The sequence below is a fragment of the Athene cunicularia genome (genome assembly GCF_003259725.1).
Source record: "Athene cunicularia isolate RWA chromosome 19 unlocalized genomic scaffold, athCun1 chr19_part1, whole genome shotgun sequence".
NCBI classification, from domain to species: domain Eukaryota; kingdom Metazoa; phylum Chordata; class Aves; order Strigiformes; family Strigidae; genus Athene; species Athene cunicularia.
The window spans coordinates 75,167-88,841 of NW_020799124.1; the positions used below are offsets into that span (position 1 = coordinate 75,167).

General features: G+C 39.6%; 1 protein-coding gene across 10 annotated transcripts in view; it reads right to left on the minus strand.

Moving 5' to 3' along the window:
• The window catches only part of PITPNM3 (PITPNM family member 3), a 99,752-nt gene that overhangs the window by 8,957 nt on the left and 77,120 nt on the right, over window positions 1–13,675 (minus strand). For all 10 annotated transcript variants that reach the window (XM_026861739.1, XM_026861736.1, XM_026861734.1 and 7 more), the window contains 5 exons: window positions 10,239–10,433; window positions 9,352–9,500; window positions 6,450–6,566; window positions 5,639–5,755; window positions 1,536–1,684 (listed from right to left, as the gene is read on the minus strand). In XM_026861739.1, coding sequence (XP_026717540.1) covers window positions 1,536–1,684; window positions 5,639–5,755; window positions 6,450–6,566; window positions 9,352–9,500; window positions 10,239–10,433 — 727 coding nt within the window. The remainder of the gene's footprint in view (window positions 1–1,535; window positions 1,685–5,638; window positions 5,756–6,449; window positions 6,567–9,351; window positions 9,501–10,238; window positions 10,434–13,675) is intronic.

The window sequence follows — 13,675 nt, forward strand, 5'->3', positions numbered from 1 at the left end:
AAATTGCTATAAATTACATGGGAAGAATTGATATACACCTTTTACTGGCATGTGCTTATACCAATCAGCTTTTCTCCACTAGATAAACAGTCAGTAATAGCAGCATTACCTCTCCCTCTATCCTTGCAAATTACAATGCGTATGCCAATCCAGACCAGAAAAAAAAAAAACCAAAAAAACAAAACCAAAAAAACCCACCAACACCAAAAAAAATTCAATCATGGAAGGCTTTTCTCATGGAAAGGCATGTGAAATGCATTCTTCTCCTCATGATGTATTTTCCCCAAGAGGTCTCGACATTAAGACACTAATAGAGCACAAAGTGATCCAATAGCATCCCATGACCTCATGTTCCCTAAAAAATGTAATCTGAACACCACATCTTTCCTTTAGAAGGGTGATTATTGTATGATCTAGAAATTTGTATCTGGTGATGATTCTTACAATATATGTGCACAGCTTAATGAGCAAAGACAGGACAATTTCTTTCATTACTGTCTGAAAATTACTCCTGAAGCCTAAAAGCCCATGGGAGCTTAGCTTCTGAATACACCTTCATTTCTTTTTAAGTAACTCTCTTTTCTTGAATTGCTCATCTGTTCTATTACACTGAGGTAAAATATTTCTTCTTCCTCAATTAGCACTTCAGAAGATTGTAAATTGACTTTGGACTTGTTTAACTGGTAAGGAACATGTTCTGTTTCAGCTAAATTCATCCCACTGATTTAGCTGCCAAAACAGGGATTCAAAGGAAGCTGTAAAGCTACTTCCTAAGTGGATAGGCAATTTATTTCTGAGCACAATATTAAACTAAAACTCTGTATTAAATCAAACTGGACTTTTAGTAAACATAAGATTTTTGAAAAGCACAGCTACCCCAGGCCTGCCTCTAGGCCAACAAATTCTATTTCACACATCTTTATTCTTCATAGTTTATTCAGCATAGAGATTTTTAAGAAATGCTGGAGAGCTCAGAGAGCTGACTGATTTTACTTCAATGAATTATTTTCAGGTGCTTTTTTTTGTTTTTTTTACTTTTTCCCAATTTATAATAAGCATGGTCTCAAGTATAGAATTAAGGTAACTCTGTTGATCAGCCTGACATCAACAGATAAACAAGTGGCTGAGAGCAAGGCAGTATATTCTCTACTATTAATTTCAATAAGAAAAGCTCATCAGTCTGAAGAACACAAAGCTATACCCTGAACAGGCTGCAAAATATCACGTCATACATTCTTGCCACAAGGCGACTGGTAAAAGTCATCCAGTCCCTATATTTTGCAAGACCAAGTGCTCCTAAACCAAACTGCACTGAGGATTTGTGTTGCAGTAGAGATAAACCCACTGGCCTGGGCACCTGGAAACTCTCCAGTAAACCACTGATCAAATCTAAGCTGACAACACAGTGACAAGACCAAGAAAAGATAAGTAACTGACAAAAATCTCCCTCAGCAACCCCTTCAATCTTACACACCTTGGTGTCTTCCCGAGCACAACCACCCATCACATCTATAGTTCCAGCTCAGAGCTATTACCTGACCACCATTTTGATGGGATACACGCCAACTCTCAGTCTCTTCTGCTTCGGTATGTTGTAGGAGATCCGGCCACTGCTGTTGGATATCTCTGTGTCGAAGTACACCCACCTACCCGAAGATGGCTCAGTCATTATGAAGATATCAACCTGCAAAACCAACAGAACAGTCAGCTAGTGTGACTGTAGGCAACGCACCCCCTTATTTACAAGGCCCACCAAGCCTAGATCACATTAGTATCTCCAACTACGACTTGCACTAAAATCTTAAAAGGAAGTTTGAAGGAACTTCAAAACTCAGTAAAAACTTCACAGAGAGACCTTTCAGTTAGAAAATGCTTCCTAACACACAATACAAGAGTTCACTGCCTTCATCATTTAAAGCACTCAGCTTAGCACTGGAGGTGTCAAACAAGGGTACAGAGCTCAGAAATTTGGCAGGAACCCTAAACTAGAAAAAAGATCATTTCAGCTTGCATGTATATATTACATTTTTGCATACTAAACCTACAAAATGGAAAATTTAATCTGGTTATTAGAAAAATACAATCTTTCTCAAATCATAACCTTGCATAAACACTTCAACTTACCAAGATTTTTTTCCAAAAGGTTTTTGCAATATGCTTTTTTCCAACTGAAATATTTCATCAGAATTAACATAAAGCGTATGAAATGCTTTGACCTGAACTGGCACTTTTTAGCAGTAAGTACATGAGTAAGTCTGAGGGAGGTATCTGACAAGCTCTCCTTCTGTACTCAGTTTTAACAGAACTCAGGCATACAAGGTTTATGTGGACTTCTGAAGTGCTCAACATGCAGGCAGATACTCTGCAAGATTTGCCAGCAGCTTACGAGACCATGCTGTTTGTGTGGATATCCTCAATAACTCTGCAGATATGCTCTTCTTGGACATATGATGTTACATGACATTGGGATGTAACTATAAATAACACTAAATTTATTCTCAACTGATGAAATTCAGAACTGAATTTTTCAAAGGGACGAGCTTTGGTGCAAGGGAAGAAATGACAGATATTGCTGAGCCAGAAGTGTTATCTGGATCAAACAGTGGGTTTCTTTCTTTCTTCTGCTTTTTGACTGCAAAGTGAATTCACAGTTTGAATACAGATGTGCGTCAACTGCCTCTTTAAAGTCTTGGATGGTGTAAGTAGGAGAAAGCTTCACTTTGTGATTCCGAATTTCCAACATTCAAATGCAGCATTAGTGCTGAGAAGGCCAAGGAAAACATTTTCATGATTTGCTAGGGGAAAAACTTCTTTCTAACCTGCAAAGGAATACAAGACCTAACCAGCAACAGAAATCTTTTCTTTTGTGAAATTTTCTTTGTTTTATTCAGCCATTCTGTTCTTACCTTCATTTTTCCCCTTCAATAATTTTCTCAAGTTAAGCCATTAAAGACTGGGATGGGGGGCGGGTGTAGGTGTAGTTCAGAAAAATGTTTTTAAGTTTGCACTGGGCATTTTGAAAAATTTGCACAACTACAGCCCTTTCAACATTTTCTTTTTTTCAATATCAGTGTGAAAGCTACTAGAACAGCATTCTGCTGACTGTAGTCATTGAACTGTTCTGGCTCAATTCTCCCTTGCCATGTCAGGAGACCATAAAATATAGCCTTTTATGTAAAGCTACTTGAGATCCTTGAAGGAACAAATGTTTAAAAAAATACAGAGAGTATTTCCATTAGTTTTGAAACCCCTCAAAATGAAAACAAAAACTATTGGTAATTCTTCACTGAGTATGGAATTCTCCCCAGTGCAATAATTAGTAATAATCTTAACATTTTTACTTACAAATTTCTTTAAATAGATTTTGATGACAAGATTGTATTCAATACTCAAGCATAATATGAAACTGTTTTCCCACTGCAGAAACGCAGTTTACTGTTTATCCCTACCCATGTGAAGTGGGAATACGACTTCAAGGCAACCAGACAGCACACAATAATCAAGGCAGGGAGGAAAAACATTAGACTGTAATGCCCAGAAAATAATGGGTTACGCAAATTCCAGACACACACCTCCGACCTCAGGAAAACTGAAATGCTGAAATGTATCTTCAACCTAGTTTTTGTTCGCACACTAAAACGCTCAGTGTGTTGTCTTTTTTCAGGGCTAAAAAGAATCCAGACTACGAAGGTGTAGAAACCTCCACAGGCCCATTTTAGGAATTCCTGCAAAAACAAGGGTAGTCTCCAGGACTGATCTCTGCCTGAATGAAAACTGTCATGTCAAGCCAATCTCAGGTTAATTAACATTTTCTAATAGGTCAACAGACTGAGGCTGAGATTACCCAGGTGGCCAGTCCCATGGGAGCACGGGAGGCTATGACTGGCAGAGACTCTCACAGAAGCTTAAGCTCCTGTCTCCTTCTCTTGACCAGACAGCCACATCCTCATTATCATTATGTGTTGTTCCTCCACAGGAGCCACCCAAAGCAGATGAGGTTCCAGGAAAACATCCCACCTGCTGGAGGACAGCACCATAATATGACAGAGCAGATCAGGCTCACCTGCCACACTCAAACTAACACGTCAAGGTCTGCTCAAGTCTGCACACCACACTACTAATTGACATAAATCCTTCCCCTGCTCTAATTTGCACTAGGAAAGGTGGGAGAGGGATGGCCTGTCCTTTGACAGATGCAATGGTCTTGTGGTAAAAATGGTTTCTTCTCATTTCTGCACTCTACCAGTTACAAGAGTGTCCAGCTGAGGCATTGCTAGGATATAGGCACAAATAATTCATGACATACCAGCTTTGATTTGCAGTCTTCCTGACTAATCTAATTGAAGACCTTCAACATAATCCAATACACTCAGATACATTTAAAGGACTTTTCGAATTTACACTTGAGAAATGGCACAAAGAGGAAATTATTAAGTCTCAGAACCATACAATTTTCATGTTCTTGACAGGACCACTATGAACACCTTTGGTGCCCTGTTCATCATTGTGCCAGAAGAACCTTATCAATGAATAAAATGTGATCAGATTGAAGAAATTTGTAAGGTAACAAAGAGCTGTGATTCAAATCTTCAAAATCAGACAAAATCTGTGATCCTGTCCTGCATGTAAACTCAAGTGATGGGGATGCTTTCTTTATAAACCATATGGGACAAGACTGAAGCAATGATGGGTCTTAAAAATATAACCATAACTTATATTGACAGTTCAATGTGTATCTGCACGCGTGTGAAGAATTCTGCCACAAAATCTTAGAAGCAGCACATCACTTGTGTCTTGTGGAGTTGACTAACAAAGCTCAGCTGTGACAGAAGCACGGTCATCAGGTACATGGTCCCAGAAACATCCATCCCTGCCACGTGCACTAGCAAACAGACTCCGAAGAAGACACACCATCAGTGTCTGATCCCTAGAGGCATCTGGTTAACGCTGCATCTCAGCAGAATGGGCACCTACAAAACAGGCCAAGTGAAGCCTCCACGCTTCAGTTCTACCCTCAGCTCAGTAGCATTGCTCTGTTCATTTCCACAAAAAAAATCTTACAGTCTCAGTGAATATAAACAAATGTGTTCACTTAATGCTTGGCTTTGTGGGCTGTAAGCCTGGCTACTGCAGGCAGCTTTAGGAGTGACAGTTCCAATCATGTCACATTCCTACTTAAATTCTAAAATGAGTCTTTACTCTTGCATATATAAGGGGAAATATCAACCACCTAGACTCCAGAATCTCTCCTCCTTTAGTTGTCTTCCCTGGATAGGAGGATATACATTTTTCTTTTAGTGATTTGCCAAACACTATAAAATTCTTTTTCCCCTTGCTGAAAAATTGTCTCCAGTAGGTGGTATGACCAAATGGCAAGTTCAGAAATCACGGCACAGCACACTTATCATTAACCAGAGGAGATGGCAGGCATCATGGAACAAGAATGAGAGCTGGGAAATAGGTCAGCTACCAGGAAAGCCCACTTACAGCACGTTTTTGCCAAAGTGGTGGGGGCTAGGGACATACTTCCCCTCACTGTAAGGCTTCCTCTGGTACTATGTATGTGTGCTACATTCAACAACTGTTTCCAGTAAAAGCTGGTTCAGAAAAATAAGGAAATTGATTACCCAGACTTTACCTTTTCACCTGTTAAAGCTACCATGTCCAGAGGTCCATACATAAAGCGTCCAACTAGTACCTGAGGACCATCTTCTGCTGCAATGACATCATTAGCTCGGTGATTAGCAGTCACATTCTGAAATAAGAGCAGAAAGTGAGAAGGGTAGTGTTTGCCTTTGCAAGGAGGCTACTGCCTCTGTTATGGTATTATGAACAGTGGCACAGAAGCAGAGTCCTGGACAGTGTGCCTGAGGTACATCCCAGTGCAGCTCAGAGCACCTAGCTGAACTGCCCTCCTGTTTCAGCTGGAGACAGGTTTCTAGTAATGGTGGGTTCCTGAATAGGCTTTCTAGTGAGAGCGCTCAAGATGACCAAACAAGAGAGCACGCTGAAGGGAATGCCAATTATCTTTCACTTCAAGTGGTGCCATAGATTCACACAATTATGTACAAGATAGACACATCTTAATTGACATTTCCAGCTGAAGTGGCATCTGAAGAATGAAGAAAATATTTTTTTCCACTTGAGTTATGGATTCATCTAGTGTATAAGAAAACAGAAGAACAACCTCTTTGCTTAACTGAAACTTAAGACCCCTCTGTCATCTAAAGAAATAAATATACATTCTCCCAACATGTAGTGACAAACCAAGAATAAATTGTTCCTATTCCATAGCTGTTAATTTGTTTGCCTCTGGATTATGTTAGTAGTTTTAATCTCTTTAGTAATATTCAGTTACATAAACTCATGCTTTGGGAGATCAAACTCCCATTTAATTGCTGCCAAACCTAAGTTCTATAGCTGCCACATACATTCAGATTTATACTTACTCTCAATTTTACATGTGTCCTTTTGCGTAGCCATTTTTCTCGTGGATTGGAAGGACTTAGTGTTGCTGGATCCAAGTTGTCATTTTCCTTGAAATTTACATTTTCATACCTCATCACCTGAAATTATGTTAATATTTTAGTAGTGTGTGGCCTGGGGAGTGCTGGCACTTGGCAAAGAGAGGGAAAGTACACTGCTGCCCCAGCTGAATGGCACTGTAGAGCCAAAAGCACAATGAAAGTAGAAAGAGGTACAGGCTGTATGTTCACATTAACTGTACAGACAATAAACTGCTTTCACTCCGTCAGCCAACACTTAATTTCAAGTACTTATTGAACAGCTTTTACATTCACAACAGAGCTTGCAGATTCTTCCAGAGAAAATGGTGAAAACATTAGGATGGTAGCAAGTGACAGTCACATGGTCTGCAAAGTCAGTAAAGCAGCTTATAACCACTGAATTATTTTTTAATGTTCTTTATGTGGCAGAGGTCAGATTCCTGACTCCATCTGCATTGATTTTCTATGCATACACCCAGACAGAAGGTTTTTTATCACCTTTTGAATATTACTCACCACTGTAGTAGGTGACAGGCTCAGGATTTGGCTTGTGACTAACAACGTCTGAAGGTAAGAGGACTATAACTTGTGAACATGCAGAACCCCGATCTGTCATACAAGCTACACGTTCTTACAACCTAAATACTACACACTTACCAAGAAACTTGCATGTCCAACTCAGATTTCAGGACACAACCCACAGATTTCAGAATCTTACTGAAATCTGTGTGTTGCACCCTGGGATCACTGCTGGTGCAAGGCTACTTCATTTTGAGTAAGAAATAGCTTAGTCTGTCTTTCACAAGCCAGCAGAAAATTACTCAAGTTGAACAGTTGATTTTCTGTGCTGAAGTTTTCCACTCTGGGTACCCTCCCTGGAAGAGGGGCCTAGAATAAATCTGAAAGATCCTGCTGCATTCAGCCTTAGCAAAGCAGATGGCTTGCAACAAATCATATTACTGCTGAGAGGTCAGTGTGGTTTTTAACAAAGTGGCATAAATTCTATTTACTGGAGGTCACGTGCAGGAATTAATGTGTCCACAGAGCACTGAAGAGCCATTAGCCTTAACATTAACCCTCAGCAAGGGCAGAATGTTCAGACTGTGCTGGAACTAACCAGTCCTGTACGTAGTGCTGTAAGCTCACATATTGCTTTATAGGCATGTTTCAAATGTTTGGAGCTCCTATTAAATTCTAAAAGCTGTAATGCATGTACAAGGCTAGGTAAGACACAACAATGCAACTTGATATGAATGATCCAAAATAACAAGTAGAATAAAGCAGGAATGACTGCTAACAGACAAGTAGGACCAGGGAGGCATCTGAAAGGAAAAATGGGAGAATGTTCTGATGGATTCATGGCAAAAAACATCCTGAGAGAGAAGACAAGATGACAAGAGCTGTAAGAGAGCTGCAAAGGAGAAGAGAAACATCTATGTACAATTATCTAGGGCCCTTCCACAGAAAAAACAGGGATTTGCATCCTGTCACTTCCAGTAGAAACCTCTCCTCCTTTGGGATGAGCATCAAATAACATTCCTGTTCTGGAGACTGTTCTCATTCATAGAAAAAACTCTCAGCAACTTTTGCTTTGCATTGATTGTGGTGACGCTAGTTATAAACAAAGTTTTTTAAATTAGCTTTTAAAATTCTGCATTGCTTAATGATACATTAAGCAAACAGAAATCAGATATACTAAGGGATGCTCTGAAAGGACAGCAAGAAGGACCCTTAGAATTTCATCAGTTAGTAACAGTAATCAAAACCTCGGCAAGGGTCCGGTGCTGCTGCATGCTCCGCTTGCAGGCTGCCCAGCAGCAGCAGGGCTGGCGCAGAGCAACAGGGCAGGTCCTGGGCTGGAGGGGATAGAGCTCCGCTCCCAGGTGAGGCTCCAGAGACCCATCACTGACACCAGCATGGTAGCAGCGGGTGCAGGGAGTTAACGCCCAGAGAACAGCCAAAAGGCGCTGCGAGAGAGGCAGGCATGCTGACCGGCCAAACTGACTTCATGAAAAAAAAAGTCACTGTGAAGTTTTCTGTATTATTCTCTCCACTGTTTGTCTGGCAGCAGCTTTTTCATGATCCGATGGATGGAAAAAACACACTGATTCTTGGGTTAGTCCAAATTAAACTGCCTGTGACTGGCTTTTGGGCAAGGGTCACTTTGGGTTCTTGGAGGGACACATCCAACAAGTTTCACTTGAACACCACTTAATTTACTTTTTTTATTTCAGGTGAGATTTCTCAGCCTCACCACTTTCTCTAGAGATCAGAGCACTGAATTATCCCTAACTCACTGCGAGTTGCTGTCTAATTACTGATACAGTAGGAACAAAAGACCCATCATATGACTCAGAAATAAATTCTGAGGAGATAGGGCACAAAATGCCTTGAAACACTCTAGTATAGTTACAGGAAAAACTTGATTTGCTTATGGGAGCAGTACTTTCAAACTGCTGGCTTATTATCAAATATATTCTAATAATTCAATATTTAGTAGGGAAATACATAACTAAGTAAGGCTGGAGACAGCCTATTCCTTCAAAAACAGGAGGAAATTGATACACAATACAGGGTTATACTGATCTGGGGCATGGGAGGGATGAGTACAGTCACACAAGTCAGCAGTAAGAACACCAGCCAACAGTGCCAGTGGTGGGCTCACTGTCCCCTTCACCTCTCCAGTAAATCCACATCTGTCATTCCTACATCCAGTTGTAGGTGATGCAACACAGCTAGCCATCTAACTGAACTAAAGATTTAAAGTCTTGATCACCCTCGGAAGATGCAATTAACAATCAAAACATTATTTGTTGCAGAGAGAAAAAATAAAGAGATCAATGACCTGTCTTAAAATGAAGGCCACAACATCTGTTGATTCCCAGTAGCTGGCATGGAAGAGATGCGGCAGGGCCACAGTTGGAAAGGCTGTCAGCACATCTGGACAATACAAGGAATAATCTATTCGTTTTGTTCCCCACCACTTTGCAGTAACTACAAAAAAACCAAACAAAATAGCATCACATTTCTATATCTTCTTTTAAAAATCCCTTGATGTCTTTATTTTTAAGCTAGATAATTGAATGAAGTCTGCTTTTTTAATCTTGTTATTTAGAGTCTGTTAAAGGTATCTATCAAACATGGAAGTACTGTTTTCACTGACTGCATTATCACTTAAATGTCTGAAATCTAAACAGTTCTACGTGGTCCAAGTTTTGGGAAGCAGAAATCATCTCAGCATGATTTCCACTGCTCCCTGGTTCGTGGACAACGTACAGTGGAAGTCTAGTACTTTTATGATCATGCTATAGAGTAAGAATTGCAAATGCTTCCCAAATAGCAAACGAACACTGATGTATGACTACAGTCCTCAACAGGACAATATAATGACTTATAGCACTTTTAATTAAGGGTAACAAATCTTATCTATCTATATTTCTTCATGCCTGGAACATGTTGCTAAACCCCTGTTATAATGAAACCCTTAATGACTTTATGAGAGGCACCTTAATATAAAACTGTGGCCACTTTTGTTGCTTTATCTACTTAATCATAAACATAAGAGGAAGCTAAATAGTGTTATTTAAAATTGCAGCAACTTTGGCTGTTCTCATTCTCCGCAAATATCCAAGCAGGTCATTTTCCTTTTCATAATAAACTTTTCCACAGAAAGGATGTGGAAGGAAGGGTTGTTGCCGTATCAGACCACTCATGGCACCAGGCTTCACTCACTGTTGGTGAGGTATGCTGATGGCAAGCTTTCTGTTGACCCTGAGTTTTCACTGTTTGTGCTGGCCAGGCTCAACTTCCTTGTTTTCCCTTGTGGTTGATCAGATGCATTTGGAGATCCAGGACTCTCCTGAGACAAAGGTATGTTCCAAGAGCTGTTCTCAAGGAACAGAGCACTGTGGTTGTGGAGAGCATCACCTGCAGGTTACAGAAATGAAAAAAAACAAAACAAAACAAAAAACAATGGGATGAACAACATGGCTTTGAAACTAGTGTGCGTAATTTTTTTTTTTTTTTAATACAGAGCTAGTGAGAGTTTTCCTGAATAGTATCAGATTTAATGACCATGAATGAAACTCCTTCAGAATGAGGAGGACTGCATGAGACAGCATGACTAAATGGACAAAGCACCCCCTACTGCCATCAAAATTCAATGGCAACTGGGTGCTTTTGGCCAAGATCTTCCAAACTAGGTACTGATTTTGGAAAGCTCTTTTACTTCACACTCAACCCTAACCATTTTAAAGTCATTCTCTGAGAAGAGCTAGACAAGCCCTGGGAGTCTCTGACACAAGCAAAATGACTTTAGAAATGATCTTCAAGAAAGGTTGACTACTCATTTGCATGTTCCCAAATGGAACAGAATTCTCATTTATTCAAGCCACTTCAACGAAATTATGGGCCATGGCTTACACCTCTACTTAATGAAACAAAACAAAGCCTTCCTCCTGAGGTGTTCAGAAACATGTAAGAACAGACATACATTTAAATAAAGGCTTTGCTGATAATTTTGCTTGAAGCAGCCTGCACATCCCTCCTGTACCCAGAAAAGGCAGAACTTCAACTGGGAGATAGGATATACAGCAAAGTGCATATCAAAAGCAGCTGACTCCTCAGTGCTGTTTTTCGGAGAACAAACCTCTTGCTGAGATTTAAACAGTGAACAGAAGAAAAAGGAGACCCAGTTCAATGCACATAATACAAAAGACAGCAGACAGCCCTTAATGATGTATTGCTCTATTTCAGTCCCATTCAGATAAATAACTGTAATCATGCTGTGATTCATCTTTCACATGGTCTTGGGTTGGGAACTATGTCATACGATTCTTTTATGTAGTGGAAGCCTGGAGTAAGTTTTTCTTCAACTTCTCAAGTCTTACCAGCTCTCAGTGCAATGAATACCTCAATAGTGCACATAGGAGAACACAAGTTGCTGCTCTCAAGGACACCATTCCTTTAAAATTACACAAGAAGTGTAAGTGTCTACAGATTATCAGAACTGGTAAAACACATCACCACTGAATGAAAAGGAATAGCACCATAGCTCCCTATGATCTCCTCCCTTCCAGAAAGAAGACGCAGCTAGAAAGATTATGGCTTATTCTGTCATATGCCTGAGTATCAAAACTGCATGACACAACAAAAGGAGCTGCCCTGCAACTGAATCAGAGAAACAAATAAATTCTAATACTTTGTGATGGGCATGTAGTTTGGACAGAATATGTTCAGTTGTAGTTTCCATGGGAACATGTGCTTTGAGTTTTCATTAAAGAAATGGCAATGTGCTGCTTCCGTCAGAGGAATCTTGTTGGTGCAATGGGAAAGCTTGATGGAGGTGAAAAGAATGGAAAGATAATTTTATTACTTCCCTTGTCTCAGGCAAACTATACAAACTCCAACACAGACAACTAAAAAGAAACACCATGCTGCTTTCCCATTACATACTTCAAAAGATGAGGAAGTATTATAAGCTCTTTGTAGTGACAGAAGCAGCACAAAGAAGCAAAAGGTCTGATTCTATGTCATACTAAATACTGAACAGCAAGGTACCTGGTCCTTCTGACAACAAACCCTAAATCATGTGGCCTAATATACCACAGCAAATGTCTCACTGAAGAGAGTAGCAGAATCTACAGACATAAGCAATGAGGAACGAGGAAGCTGCCAAACTGCACCCCATTAGGGGTCCATCTGAACCAGAACCCTGATCCAAACATCAACCAACAGGAAATTCCACAGAAGAAGGTGCAATGAATCCCATAAATGAGAGCTGGATCACCATGAAGTCCTCATGACTGGCAGTGTTCTGATGCATACTTTCTGCTTCCCCTTCCAAAAGATTAACAGAAATAAGAAAGGTTGCGCTTTTAAAATAAATTTTCTGCTTCTGAATGGTTGTTGCTATGCTGAAAGAGTTGTAAATTGATCTTCATCTAATCCCTCCTCCCCTATCATCATTTTGTAAGAGCTTTGTTTTTTTATTCCCCCTAAAATGGAGATGGAGAAGTAAAAATAGTAATTTGGCACAAAATGGAAAACATGTTGTCAGCCAACGTATCTGTTAGCCTCTTCCATATTACTGACTAGCTTAAGACTAGCTTGGTAAGGGGCCTTGAAATGTGTTGTTTATTTTGTACTGCTCTTATTCTAAGATCAGTAACTCTTCTCCCTATGAAGAGTTCAAATCAATGAAATGGAAGGCATCTTTGGCAGTTTTTTCTCTCCTGTTTACTGAATTATCTTTATTTTATATAGTGAGGGCAGTCTGCTTTCATCTTTGTAGGTCAAGTCTTTGTTGAATTGTAAAGGAGGACAGAGAGTACCGATTAGAATAATAAAATACATGTAATACTACTTTTTTCTAAAAGTCCCGTGCTCAACTTTCGACTAGGACAGTCTACTTGTATAATTCTTCCATTTAAATAACCCAAAACAACCTTTCTCATGGCTTTGAGGGTCACTAAAGATTCTTACCACTTATCCAACCAATCTAAATTTAACGTCATGCTTGATAAGAAATAAAATAAAGGCAGATCATTTTAAAAAACTTAATCTTGGATAATTTTTATAGTTACAGAAAATACCAAGAGGCAAAGTGCTTCCTCGATGCCACACAGAAACTATCTCCAGGAAAAATAAACAATACTTTATGCATAAACAATTGGAGAAGTAGTGTGCTTTTAGACCTAACTATCCATGATGAAGCTGACCAGTTGAATCAGTCATAGTCTGGACTGCCATTCCTGCACATTCCTTAAAAATTAAACCTTGTAAGAGAAAAATTCTTGAATTATTTCAATTGTGCTGCAAAGTAAAATGCAAGGTAGATGCTCAAACAGTAAAGAGGATTATGATTATCTATGTTCTGCTATATCAAATGTCAAAAAAGTAGGATGGGTTGAAACCAGGTGTTTTGAATTAATACTTAACATCCATATTTTTAATCTTCAAGTAGATATAATGCATGATGTCAGCAGCAGCAAAGCAAAAAAAGAAATTATATACCACATGTTAGTTAAGTGTCAAAAGACACGACTGGTGGTAGATCAGAGCCCTGTCACAAAACTAAGACTCGCTTCTGGTAGCCACAAAAACACTTTGAGTATGAAATGTCAACTAGGCAGCAGCTGAGAAAGCTGCTGTTTAACGAAATGTCATGA